This window comes from Loxodonta africana, chromosome 8 (assembly GCF_030014295.1).
Source record: "Loxodonta africana isolate mLoxAfr1 chromosome 8, mLoxAfr1.hap2, whole genome shotgun sequence".
Taxonomy (NCBI): domain Eukaryota; kingdom Metazoa; phylum Chordata; class Mammalia; order Proboscidea; family Elephantidae; genus Loxodonta; species Loxodonta africana.
The window spans coordinates 8257486-8271555 of record NC_087349.1 but is presented as its reverse complement, the minus strand read 5'-3'; the positions used below and the strand labels follow the sequence as shown (position 1 = coordinate 8271555).

The 14070-nt window shown below is 45.4% G+C and overlaps 1 protein-coding gene across 1 annotated transcript in view; it reads left to right on the top strand.

Moving 5' to 3' along the window:
- Positions 1-14070, top strand: part of MGAM (maltase-glucoamylase) — a 147397-nt gene extending 133327 nt beyond the window's left edge. The window contains exons 38-48 of the mRNA XM_064289623.1: positions 865-998; positions 1121-1155; positions 1249-1365; positions 1758-1906; positions 3100-3184; positions 4071-4127; positions 6860-6984; positions 9402-9490; positions 10896-10945; positions 11546-11716; positions 13909-14070. Of these exons, the coding sequence (XP_064145693.1) occupies positions 865-998; positions 1121-1155; positions 1249-1365; positions 1758-1906; positions 3100-3184; positions 4071-4127; positions 6860-6984; positions 9402-9490; positions 10896-10945; positions 11546-11716; positions 13909-13986 (1090 nt within the window). The 3' untranslated portion in view covers positions 13987-14070. The remainder of the gene's footprint in view (positions 1-864; positions 999-1120; positions 1156-1248; positions 1366-1757; positions 1907-3099; positions 3185-4070; positions 4128-6859; positions 6985-9401; positions 9491-10895; positions 10946-11545; positions 11717-13908) is intronic.

Below are 14070 nucleotides of genomic sequence, written 5' to 3'. Positions count from 1 at the left end.
GCACAGAGCCAGGCCCTGTGATTCTCGTCAGGAGGGCAGGCTTAATAAGTAAAGCATGGGCCTGCGGTGAGGGGCTGATCGTGCTGGGGGGCGGGCATGGAGACACCAGTAATTGATACACAGTGTGCGGCAGGGCCGTTGTAACTTAAAGGGCTGGAGCTCGCTCTTTTATTTCAGAAGTGGACCATTGCTATCGGGATTTTTTTATTTTTCCTGGTCATTCTTATTTGATAGCCAGCTGATCTCCTCCTGAATTAACACAGTCCTGTTTTGTGAGCTCAGTTGAAGAATAATAATGACTATCCAAAGGCAAATCTTTTAAAGAAATCTACTTCTTCTTCCTCAAATGCAAGAAACAAAGTAGTGGGTCGGTAAGGAGTGAGAGGTAGTGCTTACTTACCATTTTAGGTGGATTGGCGAGCTTGTTGCTGTTGTGAGCTGCCCTCAAATCAGTTCCGACTCACGGCGACCCATGTGTTATGGAATAAAACAGCCCCATAGGGTTTTCTTGGCTGTAATCTTTACAGAAGTTGATAGCCAGATCTTCTTTTCCACGGAACTGCTGGGTGGGTTCCAACTGCCAACCTTTGGATTAGCATCCAGTTGCGAACCGTTTGTGCCACCCAGGCTCCTATGTGGTGAAGTTCTCTGTAAAGTGCTATGTAGAAACGTGCTGTGCTGTTACTATCTCCGTAGTCTCCTGGGGAAGTGGGGGGCCCTCATTCCGGCTCCAAGTCCCATTCTCTTCCAGACAGGTAGGAAGCATCTTGTCCCTGGCCCTGGGTCCGGAGCTCTCTGAGGGGAAGCTCGGTGGCCTTTCCTCCCCTGCGCTATCCCACTCACCTCCTTGTCCCTTCCACCCAGAGCTGTGCAGGAGGTGACAGGGGAGCGAGGCATCGTCATCTCCCGCTCCACCTTCCCTTCCTCTGGCCGCTGGGCAGGACACTGGCTGGGAGACAACACGTCAGCCTGGAACCAGTTGAAGAAATCCATTATCGGTGAGGCGGCTCGTTCCTGGGGCACATGGGCAGGGAGGAGCCTCAATGGAGGACTGATGAGGGAGGAGGAGGTGGCCAAGTACCCTGACCCCTCCGCTGATGGATGCTGGTTCTCATTGCAGGCATGATGGAGTTCAGCCTTTTTGGCATATCCTATGTAAGTTTCCTTTGGGTCACTCCTGATACCCAAGTAGATGGCAACATCTTCCAGAAATCACCAACAGGCTCGTGTTATTCCATCTTGTTGCAGACGGGAGCTGATATCTGTGGGTTCTTTCAAGATGCAGAATATGAGATGTGTGTCCGCTGGATGCAGCTGGGGGCCTTCTACCCCTTCTCCAGGAACCACAACGGCCTTGGGTACAGGGTAGGACATTCACTCATACCTAGACGTTCTCTCACTTAAACTGATCTCCAGTGTTGAGCTATGAATGAAATTCGTGTTCCTTGGGGACATCCTCAACATCATCGAGGCTGCGTATTTCCATGAACTATATCCCAGTGCTCCCTGGATTAGTTTTTCTATTTACGCAGAGTTGTACCAAACATACGCCAAGAAGAATGTCTTACTGGGGAATGGTATCAGCTGGGAGGGCTTCAGTGACCCCTTTTAGGACTTCAAGAACATTCTCTGAGCATCATTACAATCATCACTGTTTTAGCTGTGCATGGTCTTCAGTTGGAACAAGCTGTTAGTGCCCTTCCTTAGGTCCTTGAGTTCCCCTGGGCAAGCTCTGAGTACTCTTCTTTCTCATTTAGAGACAAGACCCTGTGTCCTGGGATGCCGCCTTTGAGAACATCTCCAGGAGCGTCCTGCATACCAGATACACTCTGCTGCCGTACTTCTACACCCTGATGTACAAGGCCCACGTCGAGGGCAGCACCGTTGTGCGACCCCTTCTCCATGAGTGCGTGTCCCACCTGAGTCCCATTGACCCATGGATAATTCATTCTATATGGTTCCAGTGACCCATGGATAATCCATTCTGTTAGTCCTGGCTACCCATGGATAATCTGTTCTGTATGGTCTTAATGACCAATACATAATCCATTCTATGTGGTCCCAATGACCAATGGATAACCCATTTCATATGGTGACAGTTGAAGAAGTTCTTCCTAATCACATTCATGTCTTGGATTGTCTTTTTCTATAAGCTCTCCAGGGAACATATCATCTATTATTACTCCTTTAGCACAGTGCTATCCATCCCTTAGGTCCTTGATAAAAGGCTACTGGGTGAAAATAATTTTCTAAATGGTACAAGATGGCAAGGAATAATTTATTTCTAATTAGGGCATGGAAACGTCTACCTATCTTTTGTAGCGGTTTAGTCATGTGGACTTAGACCAACATGAGCTCAGTTTACAAAAGAAGGAATTCTAGGGTAGGAGGGTTGAGGGAGGAAGGCCATCCTTGCATTTAAAATATGCCATGGATAAGAATCATATTTTATAGGTGAGAACATATCTAAATCCAATCATTTCTGGAGTTTGGAGAATATGACATCGTATTGGTTTCTTAGGACTGCTGTAACAAAGTACCACAAATAAATGTACTGCATTGTTTCACAGTTATGGAAGCTGGGAGTCCAAGATCAGGGTGTTGGCCGTGTTGGTTCCTTCTGAGGCTTTGAGAGAGGAACTGTCCCTTGCCACTCTCATAGCTTCTGGTGTTGGCCGGAATTCCTTGGTGTTTCTTGGTCTGTAGATCACTCCCACTTATGCTCATCTTCTCTCTGTGTCTCTTCTCCTCTTTTCTAAGGATACCACTCAGGTGGTATTAGGACCCACATATTCTACTATGACCTCATGTTAACTTAATCATATCTGCAAAGACTCTATTTCTAAATAAGGCCATGGTCACAGATACCAGGGGTTAGGACTTCAATGAGTCTTTTTTAGGGACACAATTCAACCCATAACAGACATCTAGAAAGTGGGGCTGTGTACACCTGACTAAGCTGTTCATAAAGTAAGGGGAGAGGATAGCACAGAAAGCAGACTGGATTTCTGACTGGACCTCGAGCTGAGCAGTCTCTCCAGGGCTTGGCCTGAGCCCTGTTGGGAGCCCTGACTGTGGTGCCTTGGTTTCCCTTCTTAGGTTTGTGTCAGACCAGGTGACCTGGGATGTAGATGATCAGTTCCTGCTGGGCCCTGCCTTCCTGGTCAGCCCTGTCTTGGAGCCTGTGAGTAGGGCCTCAGAAGGGTGGAGGGTCCCCTCTAGAAGGTGGGTAGAGGGGATGAGTGAGGAAAAGAGAGATTGCTCTGGGGCTCTGAGATGAACTTCCCTATTCCACCTCTGCCCCTTCCTCTCCTCTGAGGTGAAGTTTGTCACTCAGGTGTTCTGGGGCTTGGCTCCCTTGTCTTTAAAATCTACACAGTCGTTCTGGTTCATAGGACAATTCAGAAGAAATAAACCCTGATGCTGTATTCAAAGATATAGTCATTTCTCCATTAACTGGAGTAAGGGGTATGGGGTCTGGCAGGGGCAGGAGTATGTTCATCACAACTCTCTATGGGCCCAGTAAAACAAAACTGTTCAGAACGACTACTTGCAGCAGTGTGTATAACTTTGTGTTGCCACCTAATCTGTCTCTTCCCTCTGTGAGAGGTTCTCAGGCAACAAAAGCCATTTCTTTAATTCCTTTGTTCATAATTAGGCATCTGATTAAGATACCAGCTAACTGCCTCCTTCCAAATCTTGTTGCACTCTTCATATTTTCTAAAGTATGGGCACTGTAACATCTACAAAATTTTCTCTTGCCCAAGGCCCAACCTTAGTCCATCTCTTACAGAGGGCATGGGGTGACCTACAAACCAATGGTGGTTTCTCTTTCCAAAGCCTTGAATCCCAAAAGTCTCTATGGAAGCCACCAGTTTTGAGTAGGTAAATCTTCAATGTTTGGGAAAGCGGAAGGGAAGGAAAGCGTCCCCTCACTGCTGACTTCTAGAGAGAGGAGGAAAGTGGGTCCAAGGCCATTGCTATTGTTTTAGCCCCATTCCTGTATAGACTGGTTACTCTGACCTGGATGACAGAGCTGGTTCCCTTGCCTTGTTTGTGTTTAATTTTAGAATGCCAGAAATGTCGCTGCTTATTTCCCTAGAGCCCGCTGGTATGATTACTACACGGTACGTTTTCTGATTGTTTAGCCAACCTGGGAGCATGGTTGAGCACAAAGAAAGACCTCAGGTCAAATCCTAACCAAGCTGGTGGAAGCCCTTGGAGAAGTCATCTTTAACCATGGGGCCTCAGTTTTCTCACCTTCAGATGGGGAAGACTGCGTCCCCCACAGGGTTGCTGTGAAGTAGCACAGGCAGCACCTCTCCCAGGGCCTGGTTCTGGTTCGTGGAGGTTCTGTGTCTTAGTCTTTATTTTTCCTTACCCCATCACTATCCAGGGTGGTAGATAAAGGCAGATGTAGAATTCTGGGGCCTTGGTTGTGCCACTGAAGAACATACTTAGAATCTAAGTTCTTAGGACTTTTGCACGATGTAATTTATGGCAAGTGATTTTATTCACTTTAAACTTACTTTTTTTTAGTAAACTTACAAGTCCCTGGGTAAACTTACAGGTCCCTGGGTAGCCCAAATGGATGGTTCTCAACTACTAACCTAAAGGTTGGCTTTTCAAACTCACCCAGAGATGCCCTGGAAGAAAGACTTGGTGATCTCCTTCCATAAAGATTAAAAAAAAAACACAACCCAGTGCCGTCAATAAAGATTACAGCCAAGAAAACCCTACAGAGTACAGTTCTACTTTGTCACATGGGGTTGTCATGAGTTGGAATTGACTCAATGGCAATGGGTAACAAACACCTAGGAGTCCATGTGTGGTGCAAATAGTTGACATGCTCAGTTGCTAACCCAAAGGTTGGGGGTTCAAGTCCACCCAGAGGCACCTTAAAAGTAAGGTGTGGCTATTGTTAAAAATCAGCCATCAAAAACCCTATGGAGCTCAGTTGTACTCTGACGCACATGGGATCACCATGAGTTGGAATCAACCCCACAGCAACTGGTTCTTAGATTTTGGAGTCTGTGGCAGGCCCAGGAAGTAGGGCCCACCCTGAGGAATGTGGTACTCATGAGTGTGCTTCCTTCTACCACCTTCTACCCCCAACCCTACATTGTATACCAGGTGAATCCATGGAAATCAAATATCAGGGGCCAAGAGGGAAGGAGGGTTTAGTTTTGCTCCCTATCTCCAAAGTAACCAAAAAACAACCAAACCCATTGCTTTCATTGATTCTGACTCATAGCAACCCTATAGGACAGAGTAGAAATGTACCATAGGTTTTCTGGGGCTGTAATCTTTACAGAGGAGCACTGGTGGCACAGTGGTTAAGTGCTACAGCTGTTAACCAAAAGGTTGGTAGTTCAAATCCACCAGCTGTTCCTTGGAATCCCTACGGGGCAGTTCTACTCTGTCCTATAGGGTCACTATGAGTTGGAATCTTTCTCCCTCATTGGGTTCAAACTGCCGATCTTTCAGTTAGCAGCAGAGTGCTTTAACAACTGGGCCACCAGGACTCCATCTCCAAAGGAGTGGTTCTTGAATGGGGTAATTTTGTCCCCCAGGAGACATTTTGCAATGTCTGGTAACATTTTGGTTGTCACATCAAGTTTGGAGAAGGAGGTAGTGGCATCCAGTGGGTAGATATGCACAGGACGGCCTCCCACAGCAAAGAATTACCCATCCCAAAGTGTCCGTGGTGCCCATGTGTGGAAGCCCTGGGCTTGCTTGAGGAAATGTGAAAGGGTGACTCCTTTGAACAGAGGGTTTATGCTGGGGCGTGGTAGCACTCCCCCCGCCACATGAGGCAAGATAAAGATGTTAGGCGTAAAGGCAGACATGCTGAGTTGACAAAGGTCTGTAGAGCAAGTTAGCAGACTTTGACATTGTCTGTGAAGTTGTTGCCTAGGTTGGTGGAAGTGAGGGTGGGGGCTGAAGGTGGTGACAGGGCAAAAGTGGGCTCTTGGTGCAAGGGAGGGCATAGAAAAGTCATGTGGAAGGCATATGCGACTAACTGGAATGAGTAGAAGGATTGTCCAGTCTTCGCTGGCAGTGCTTGGGGACACAAAATCGGGATGTGGAGTGGGGGTAGTGTGATCCACCCTATGACCTCGCGTAGCAGATGCCGTAAAAACCCCACAAGGCACGGGGTCCTCGCAAGATGTCATAGCAGCAGGGAGACTTCACACAGCCCCTGGGTGATCATGGGGAGTGTCACAACAGGAGTGTGCTGGAGAGGGGTGAGCAGGCAGCCAGTCCACAGCAGGAGACACGGGGCAGAGGGCAAGTGTCAACTGGAGTGGGCATGGCCACGTGTGTGCATGTGTGTGTGTGTGTGCTGTGTCTCTGTGTGTGTGATATGTCTTTATGTTCCTGTGTGTGTATTTGTGTAAGAGAATGTGTGTTCAAGTGTGTGAGTGGTATGTCTTTGTGTGTGTGTGTCTGTGTGTTGTATGTCTTTATGTATATGTGTGTGTGTGGTATGTCTTTATGTGTGTGTGTTTGTGTGTGGTATGTCTTCATGTGTGTGTGGGGTATGTCTTTATGTATGTGTCTGTGTGGTATGTCTTCATGTATCTGTGTGTGTGTGTGTGCCATGTCTTCATGTATGTGTGTGTCTGTAGTGTGTCTATGTGTGGTATGTCTTTATGTATACGTGTGTGTGGTATGTCTTTATGTATACGTGTGTGTGGTATATCTTTATGTATACGTGTGTATGGTCTTTGTGTGTGTGTCTGTGCTATGTCTTCATGTATGCGTGAGTGTGTGTGTGTCTGTAGTGTGTGTGGTATGTCTTCGTGTGTGTGTGTGTGTGTGCTCTCATCACCTCTTACCTCCTTCTGGCCTGTAGGGCGTGGACATTAACGCCAGGGGAGAGTGGAAGACGCTGCCAGCCCCTCTTGAACACATTAATCTCCACGTGCGTGGGGGCTACATCCTGCCCTGGCAGGAGCCTGCACAGAACACCCACCTGAGGTGAGGGTGGGGCTGGGCCACTGCTTCCCATAACATCCCCATGATACCCACACCCTTGGGCCCTCAGCAGTTGTATTAAACACTTATGGTTTTGTTTGCTGGCTTGATTTTTTTTTTTTTTTAACTATTCTTAAACTCCTTGAACAGTTATTAACGATTATTTCAGATCTAACTAAGTAGGTGAGACAAGAGGGCTGAGATTTTAAAATGGGGTTGAAACAGGAGAAACCAGTATTCCTGAAACAGCTTCAGAAGACCAGGCCTTAATAGACTCTTTGCTCAGAAGACTGATGTCACACTGCAACTGATGTCTGAGGCTGAGGTGCCTCATGAGAAAGGTTTAAAAACTCTAGACTTAGTTCATAATTCATGTAATTAGTATTCTTGTATTAATACTAATATTAATCATATTATATTAATACTAACTACTACATTATAGCACGTTATACAGTGATAGCTAACATTGTGTGAATGTTTACTCTGTGCTGGGAGCTGTACTAAAATGGAGATTTCTCCTTGTGTGTTACCTATTTTCTTCTTAACAAAAGGAAAAAATAAATCCTGTGAGGTAGGTACTCTTATTATTCCCATTTTATGGATGAGCAAAGAGAGGCATCAAGAGACTAAGTGACTTACTCAGAGTCACAGAGCTACTAAGTAGTCAAGCAGAGACTAAAACCCATGTGTGTCTGATGTCAGACCCAAAATTCTTGGATCCTGACTCATTTGATTCCAAAAGCTCAGATAAAAACTGAAGAAGAACTTAGTACATTTATAAACAGAACTCACTGTGTGTGTGTGTAGGAAATTACTGCATGGAAGAAGAAAGAGCCTAACATTAGGATTTTTCCTCAAGAGAGGGAGTAGGGAATCTTATCAGTTTGCTTACAGTTTCTTCAAGAGCCTTAAAGGAAATTCCCCTTGATTGACTGATGTCATTCACTCACTCACTCAATCAATCGCTCTCTCTTTCACTCTCTCACTCACTCACTCATGCATGCCTGGTCTGAATTCCTGTAGCTAGAGGGTCACAGAACCAGGATGAGGTCACCATCTCTTGACTCCCAGGACTTGATTCATTCATTCACTCACTCGTTCCTCCCTCACTCTCTCACGCACTCACTCACTGTCTCACTCACTCACTCATTCACTCTTACACACTCATTGTCTCACTCACATACTCTCTCACTCACTCTCACTCAATTACCCACTTTCTCACTTTCACTCACTCTCACTCACTCACTGTCTCACTCACTCTCACTCTCTCACCTACTCTTTCAATTTTTCTCTCTCACTCACTGTCTCAATCACTCACTCTCTCACTGTCTCACTCATTATCTCACTCTCACACTCTCAGTTTTTCTCACTTGCTCACTCACTCTCACACTCTCTCAGACATTGTCTCACTCTCATTCACTGTCTTACTCCTACACTCTCACTCGCTTTCACACTCACTCTCACTCAGTGTCTCACTCTCACTCACTGTCTCGCTCCCACTCTTACACTCTCTTACTCTCTCACTCACACACTCTTACTCTCCCACTCACTCTCACTCTGATGCTCACTCACTCTCATGCACTCACTCTCACACACTCCCTCACTCTCTTACTCAACCTCTTACTCATTCTTTCACTCACTCTCTCACTCTGCACTCACTTTCGCACTCAGTCTCTACTCACTCAGTCTCTACTCACTCACTCACTCGTTCACTCACTCTCACACTCACTCTCTCATACTCAGTCACTCTCACTCATTCTCTCATTCACTGTCTCACTCTTACACTCTCGCTAACTCTCACTCTCTTGCTCCCACTCTTACACTCTCTTACTCACTCATTCACACACTCTTACTCTCCCACTCATTCTCTTACTCACTCTGATGCTCACTCACTCCCTCACACACTCACTCTCACACTCACTCACTCACTCTCTTACTCAACCTCTCACTCACTCATTCTTTCACTCTTACTCTCTCTTCACTCACTTTTGCACTCAGTCTCTACTCACTCGCACTCATTCACTCACTCTTACACTCACTGATTCAATTACTCTCACCCATTCACTCACTCTCACTCATTCACTCTCACTCAGTCACTCTCAGTCTCTCGCTCACTCACTGCCTCACTCACTCACTCTCTTACTGTCACACTCATTCTCACACTCACTCTCTCTCTCACTCACTCTCCTGCTCACTCACACTCACTCACTCAGTCATTCATGAACCCACACGTGCACATCTGACCTGAAATTGTGTACCGAGAAGGTCACAGAACCAGGATGAGTTCACTATCTCTTGACTCCCAGGACCCAGTCTCTATGCCACAAGGAACTTCCTTTTGCTCTTTTATGTTTTTGCCAAAAACAGTGGTTTGTGCCAGTGACCTTGCTTTGTCTCACATCTCTCCCACTTCGCTGCAGCCGCCAGAATTTCGTGGGCTTCAAGGTTGCCTTGGATGACCAGGGTGCTGCTGAGGGCTGCCTCTTCTGGGACGATGGGTACAGCATTGGTGAGTAAGGCTGCTGGGCTTTACACTGATGCCACCGGCTAAGTTCTTGGGTGTCTTTTTCCATGGTCTAACAATCTTGCACTTTTACGGGTAGCCATTAGCTGCTTTCAGGAGTGTAATCCATATTGTAGAGGGTCCTTCTGCTCGTGTCACTGATGCTTGGCTCTGAATGGCTCACCTCTGCCCACTGGTCTAGTCCCCATGGAAGAAGCAGGGTGGGAGCCGTAGGGAATATTTCTTTGTAGAAGGTTGGGACATACTTCCGTGTAGTCTCTGGTTAAAAAGGGGACATTTAGCAACATGGTGCACTGTCCCAGTGAGAAAAACAATACCTTCCACTAGCCACGCTATTTATTTGGGGAATATTCCATCAGGGGTTTACAGGAATTGGTAAACTTTCAGAAGGAGGACGCGTGTATCAATAGAAAAAGGTGTAGAATGCCTATACCTCTACTGCCCAATACAGTGACCATTAACCACATGTGGCTATTGAACAGTTGAAGTGTGACAATTGCACCTGAGAACTGAATTTTTAATTAATTGAAATTTACACAGCCACACTTGGCTAGCGGCTACATCTTGGACCCCACAGTTTTGGGCAATAGTCCATGCCCCTGATTGGGTGGTGAGTGAATCAGCAAGAGGCCAGCACATGGGAAGAGTGGGAAGCTGTGAGGGCAGAGTGAGAGATGGAATTCCTGTAACAGGCTCCTGATTGGTTCTCCTGCAGTGGAAGGCTGCTCCTTGGATCTCCCTGGGTCTGTGTCATATATTATGGATAAAGGATAAAGTACCAAGACTTTCTTTTGCTCTCTGGAAATCACATTTTAAAAATTGGCTAATACCTTTCACAGATAAGCCCACCAAGATACCAGTCTTGGTGTTTGTGCGTGTGTGTGTGTGTGCATGTGTATACACGCATATGTGCATCTAGCAGAAGGAGGAGACAGGGAGATGTTGGGAACGGTAGACATCGAGGAAGGGAAGTGCTTTAAGAGTGGTGTTAGCAAACTATGGTGCATACGGTGGCTCCACTGGGAAGATGCATCTGTACATACCCACTTAAATCATTTTGTGTAAACTGGGGGTCGGGGGGCAAAGTCTTTTTAGTTCACATAAAACCTGTTGCTGTCAAGTCGATTCTGACTCATAGCGACCTTATAGGACAGAGTAGAGCTGCTTCATACTGTTTCCAAGGAATAGCTGATGGATTTGAACTGCTGACCTTTTGGCTAGCAGCCTGAACTTTTAACGAAAGGGGACTTAAATCACAAAAATGAACTCTGTAAAGAAGAAAAATAAGATAAAAACTAAAACAATCCCTACTCTTTCGACCAAAACAAGCGGGCGAATGGAATTCTATAGCAGAGCTCCAGATGACGTCTACCATATTGTTTGTTTGCAGATACCTATGAAAATGGAAACTATTACTTGGCAAACTTTTCTGCCAGCCAGGTGAGCATGCCTGATACTACGAAGAGAGAATAGAGTTCTACTGGCTTAGCCCAATGCTGGATATCACTGGGGCCTAAAGCACCACCTAGAATCACTTCGTTGCTCATCTTGCCAACTCCCATCCTTCCCCTCTTCCGAATTCAGATGGAGATTCACTCTGCTCATAGGAAGTTTTCTGTGATTAACCCATTCACGTCTTATCAGTAACTTTTCCAGTTCACCATTGCACAGATGGTCAGGCTCTCTCTATGTTATCCAGCCCTGTTTCCTGTTTTCTTTGGCATGGTCTAACATTGTATGGCTTCCCTACACATAGAATATACATTTCCTGATAGCTGACACTCTGTCACCTGCAGAATCCAGGGCAGTTCTACAGAACCTGTAGGTACCTAGTCAAGGCAAGGTGAAGGATAGTTGGGAAAAGGGGACGGAGATCATGGCCAAGATCATGGCCTCCACCATCCAAGGACATAAAATAATGACTCTGGAGTTGTCTTAATTCGTGATCTACCTTTGTGTCTAAAAAGATGTTGGGAAATGTTTGAACTGACTTTGCTTTCTATTTTTCCCCTTTGGTTTCTTTTGTCTCCAATTTGACAGAATACGATGAAGAGTCATATAATTTTAAACAACTACATCTTCAGTACAAACCCTTTGAAACTGGGATATTTTGAGATCTGGGGAGTGGGCAGTATCCCCATCACCAGTGTCAGCATCTCTCTAAGTAACATGGTTATGACACCGACCTTCAAATACAACTCTACAACACAGGTTTGTGACCAGCGAGAAGTCTGAGTGGTATTCCCTGCCCTGAGATTCCTAGTACCATGCCAGCCAGCTTCTCTCCCAAATGACACTCTTCCTGCACATCCCTTTGGGAATCCCTCTGTGTTCGTGGTGTCAGCAGGGGGCAGCGTTGGAGGTTGGGAAAATTTATGGTGCGTCGTAATTGTATTTGAGGGTCTGGACCCTTACTTTCTGTTTTTGTCTTCTTGTCTGCAAACCTATGCAAAGCTCTGTCTTTACTCCCTTACCTTTGCCTCAGAGATCTACTTCCCAAAAAGCTTGAGCTACCATATTTCATCAAATCTAAGACATCATCAATTAAAAGATAGTCCATGACTTCACATGCCACAAAGAGAAAAAGTCAGATAAAACCATGATAAAATGCTTTCCTATCACTTAAAACTTTTGTTTTAAACTTGCAGAGAGTTTTCTAAAACTTCATTAGACATAGGTTATATCATTTTAACATTAGTTATGTATGAAAGAAAACTGGAGCTCTGGTGGCACAGTGGTTAAGAGCTTAGCTACTAACCAAAACGTCATGAGTTCAAATCCACCAACCACTCCTTGGAAACGCTATGAGGCAGTTCTACTCTGTCCTATAGGGTCACTATGACTCCGAATCTACTTGACAGCAAACGGTATAAAAGAAAACTTAAGTGACATATATTGGTTAAGGTATTTTAGTACTTCTTCACATTCTAAATTAAATTGATGTAAAGAATGTCCGTGTATTTCTACCCAATATTTCTCTCTGTGTTTTCAAGGGTTTTGCTGATTCATCTTATAAAGATTCTTCCACTGTTGTCCACCAGACTGCAGACATTCCAAGAATTTGTCATGCCGTTAACATCCATTATGCAAGTTTTGATTCTAGTACTTTCTTCATCTAACCACAGACATCAAGCAGGACTCATGCTCCTTCCTAAAGCATCCTTAAGTAGTTATGCTGTTTGCCTGACACCGGTAGTGACGTTCACACGTACACAGGCAATGATCATTATGTTGAGAGGGCTGCCCAGCCACAGTAACTCTAGGACTGTTGATGGCGTGACAAATTCTGATTTCATGAATGTCAGGTACATGAAGAGGCAGTGGTAGAATTCTCACCTTCTATGCTGGAGATGTATGTCCGGTTCATGGCCAAGGTACCTCCTGCGCAGCCACCACCTGTCTGTCAGTGGAGGTTTGCGTGGTGCCATGTTGCTGAACAGGTTTCAGTGGAGCTTCCAGACTAAGACTAGGAAGAAAGGTCTAGTGGTCTGCTTCTATAAATCAGCCAAGGAAAACCCTACGGATCACAATAGCCTGATCCACAACTGATCAGAGGGATGGCACGGGACCGGGAAACATTTCATTCCATTGTGCGTGGGGTCACCATAAGTCAGGGCCAACTCAAAAGCAGCTAACAACGAATATGTGGAAAATTTGCATCTTGGAATTAATGCAGTGTAGTGGTCCCAACACCTATCGTCCTGATGGTAAAGGGGACCCTTCTTTGTGTGCTTACTTCCTGATCTTTCCTAAACTATTTTTCTCTTATAATCCTTTCTGGTTATGAGGTCTGAAAGAAAAAGTTTCCTTCATCTTTGTGTTTTTCTATTTGTTTTCTCATACTTGTGATTTTCTTGCCAACCAAATTCTCTACTTTCAACAAGAGCACACTGAGGGCTTTGCCCAATTCTGTTGCTAACCGTCTCATGGACTGATGCAAGAGCTAACTTCTGCACACATAGTGGAACCTTATGGAAAGCTTTTGCCTAGAAAAAAGTAGAGATACTAGATTGCTACTGGGAGATCACTGGAGTGCTGTGAGGAAATAGGAGGAGAAAATAAAATGAAGGGATGGGGTGGGGCTCAGAGGAAAGTCAACATCCCAGAAGAATGGCAAATGGGACATTTTCTCCAGTGTGTCTGTGCACGCATTTTTCTGTAGTGATTGTGGGTGGGATTATTTAGAGGCTTGTTATCTTTTCACTATTACTGGACAATTGTCCAATTCTAAGGAACTAGGACACACCTTCCTCACCTGAAAATTTGAGGGCAGTCTGGAAGCTAGAATTGGATTATGAAAGTATAGGAAGTTCTGTGGAGCACTGGCTTGCACCTGATTGTGTGTGTGTGTACAGGAAACGTCAAACACCAGATGCCCCATACTTGTCCTTGTTTCCCAACAGGTGCTAACGGTTGATGTAACCAGCAACAATATCAACCTGCCTGACTTCATTTCATTGACATGGGCAAGCACTCTGTGAATACTCAGAGCAAGAGCCTGACTCTGAAGCTACTTACACTTCATGCTCATAAAATTATTGTGTGTTGCCAATTGGTTCATGCCC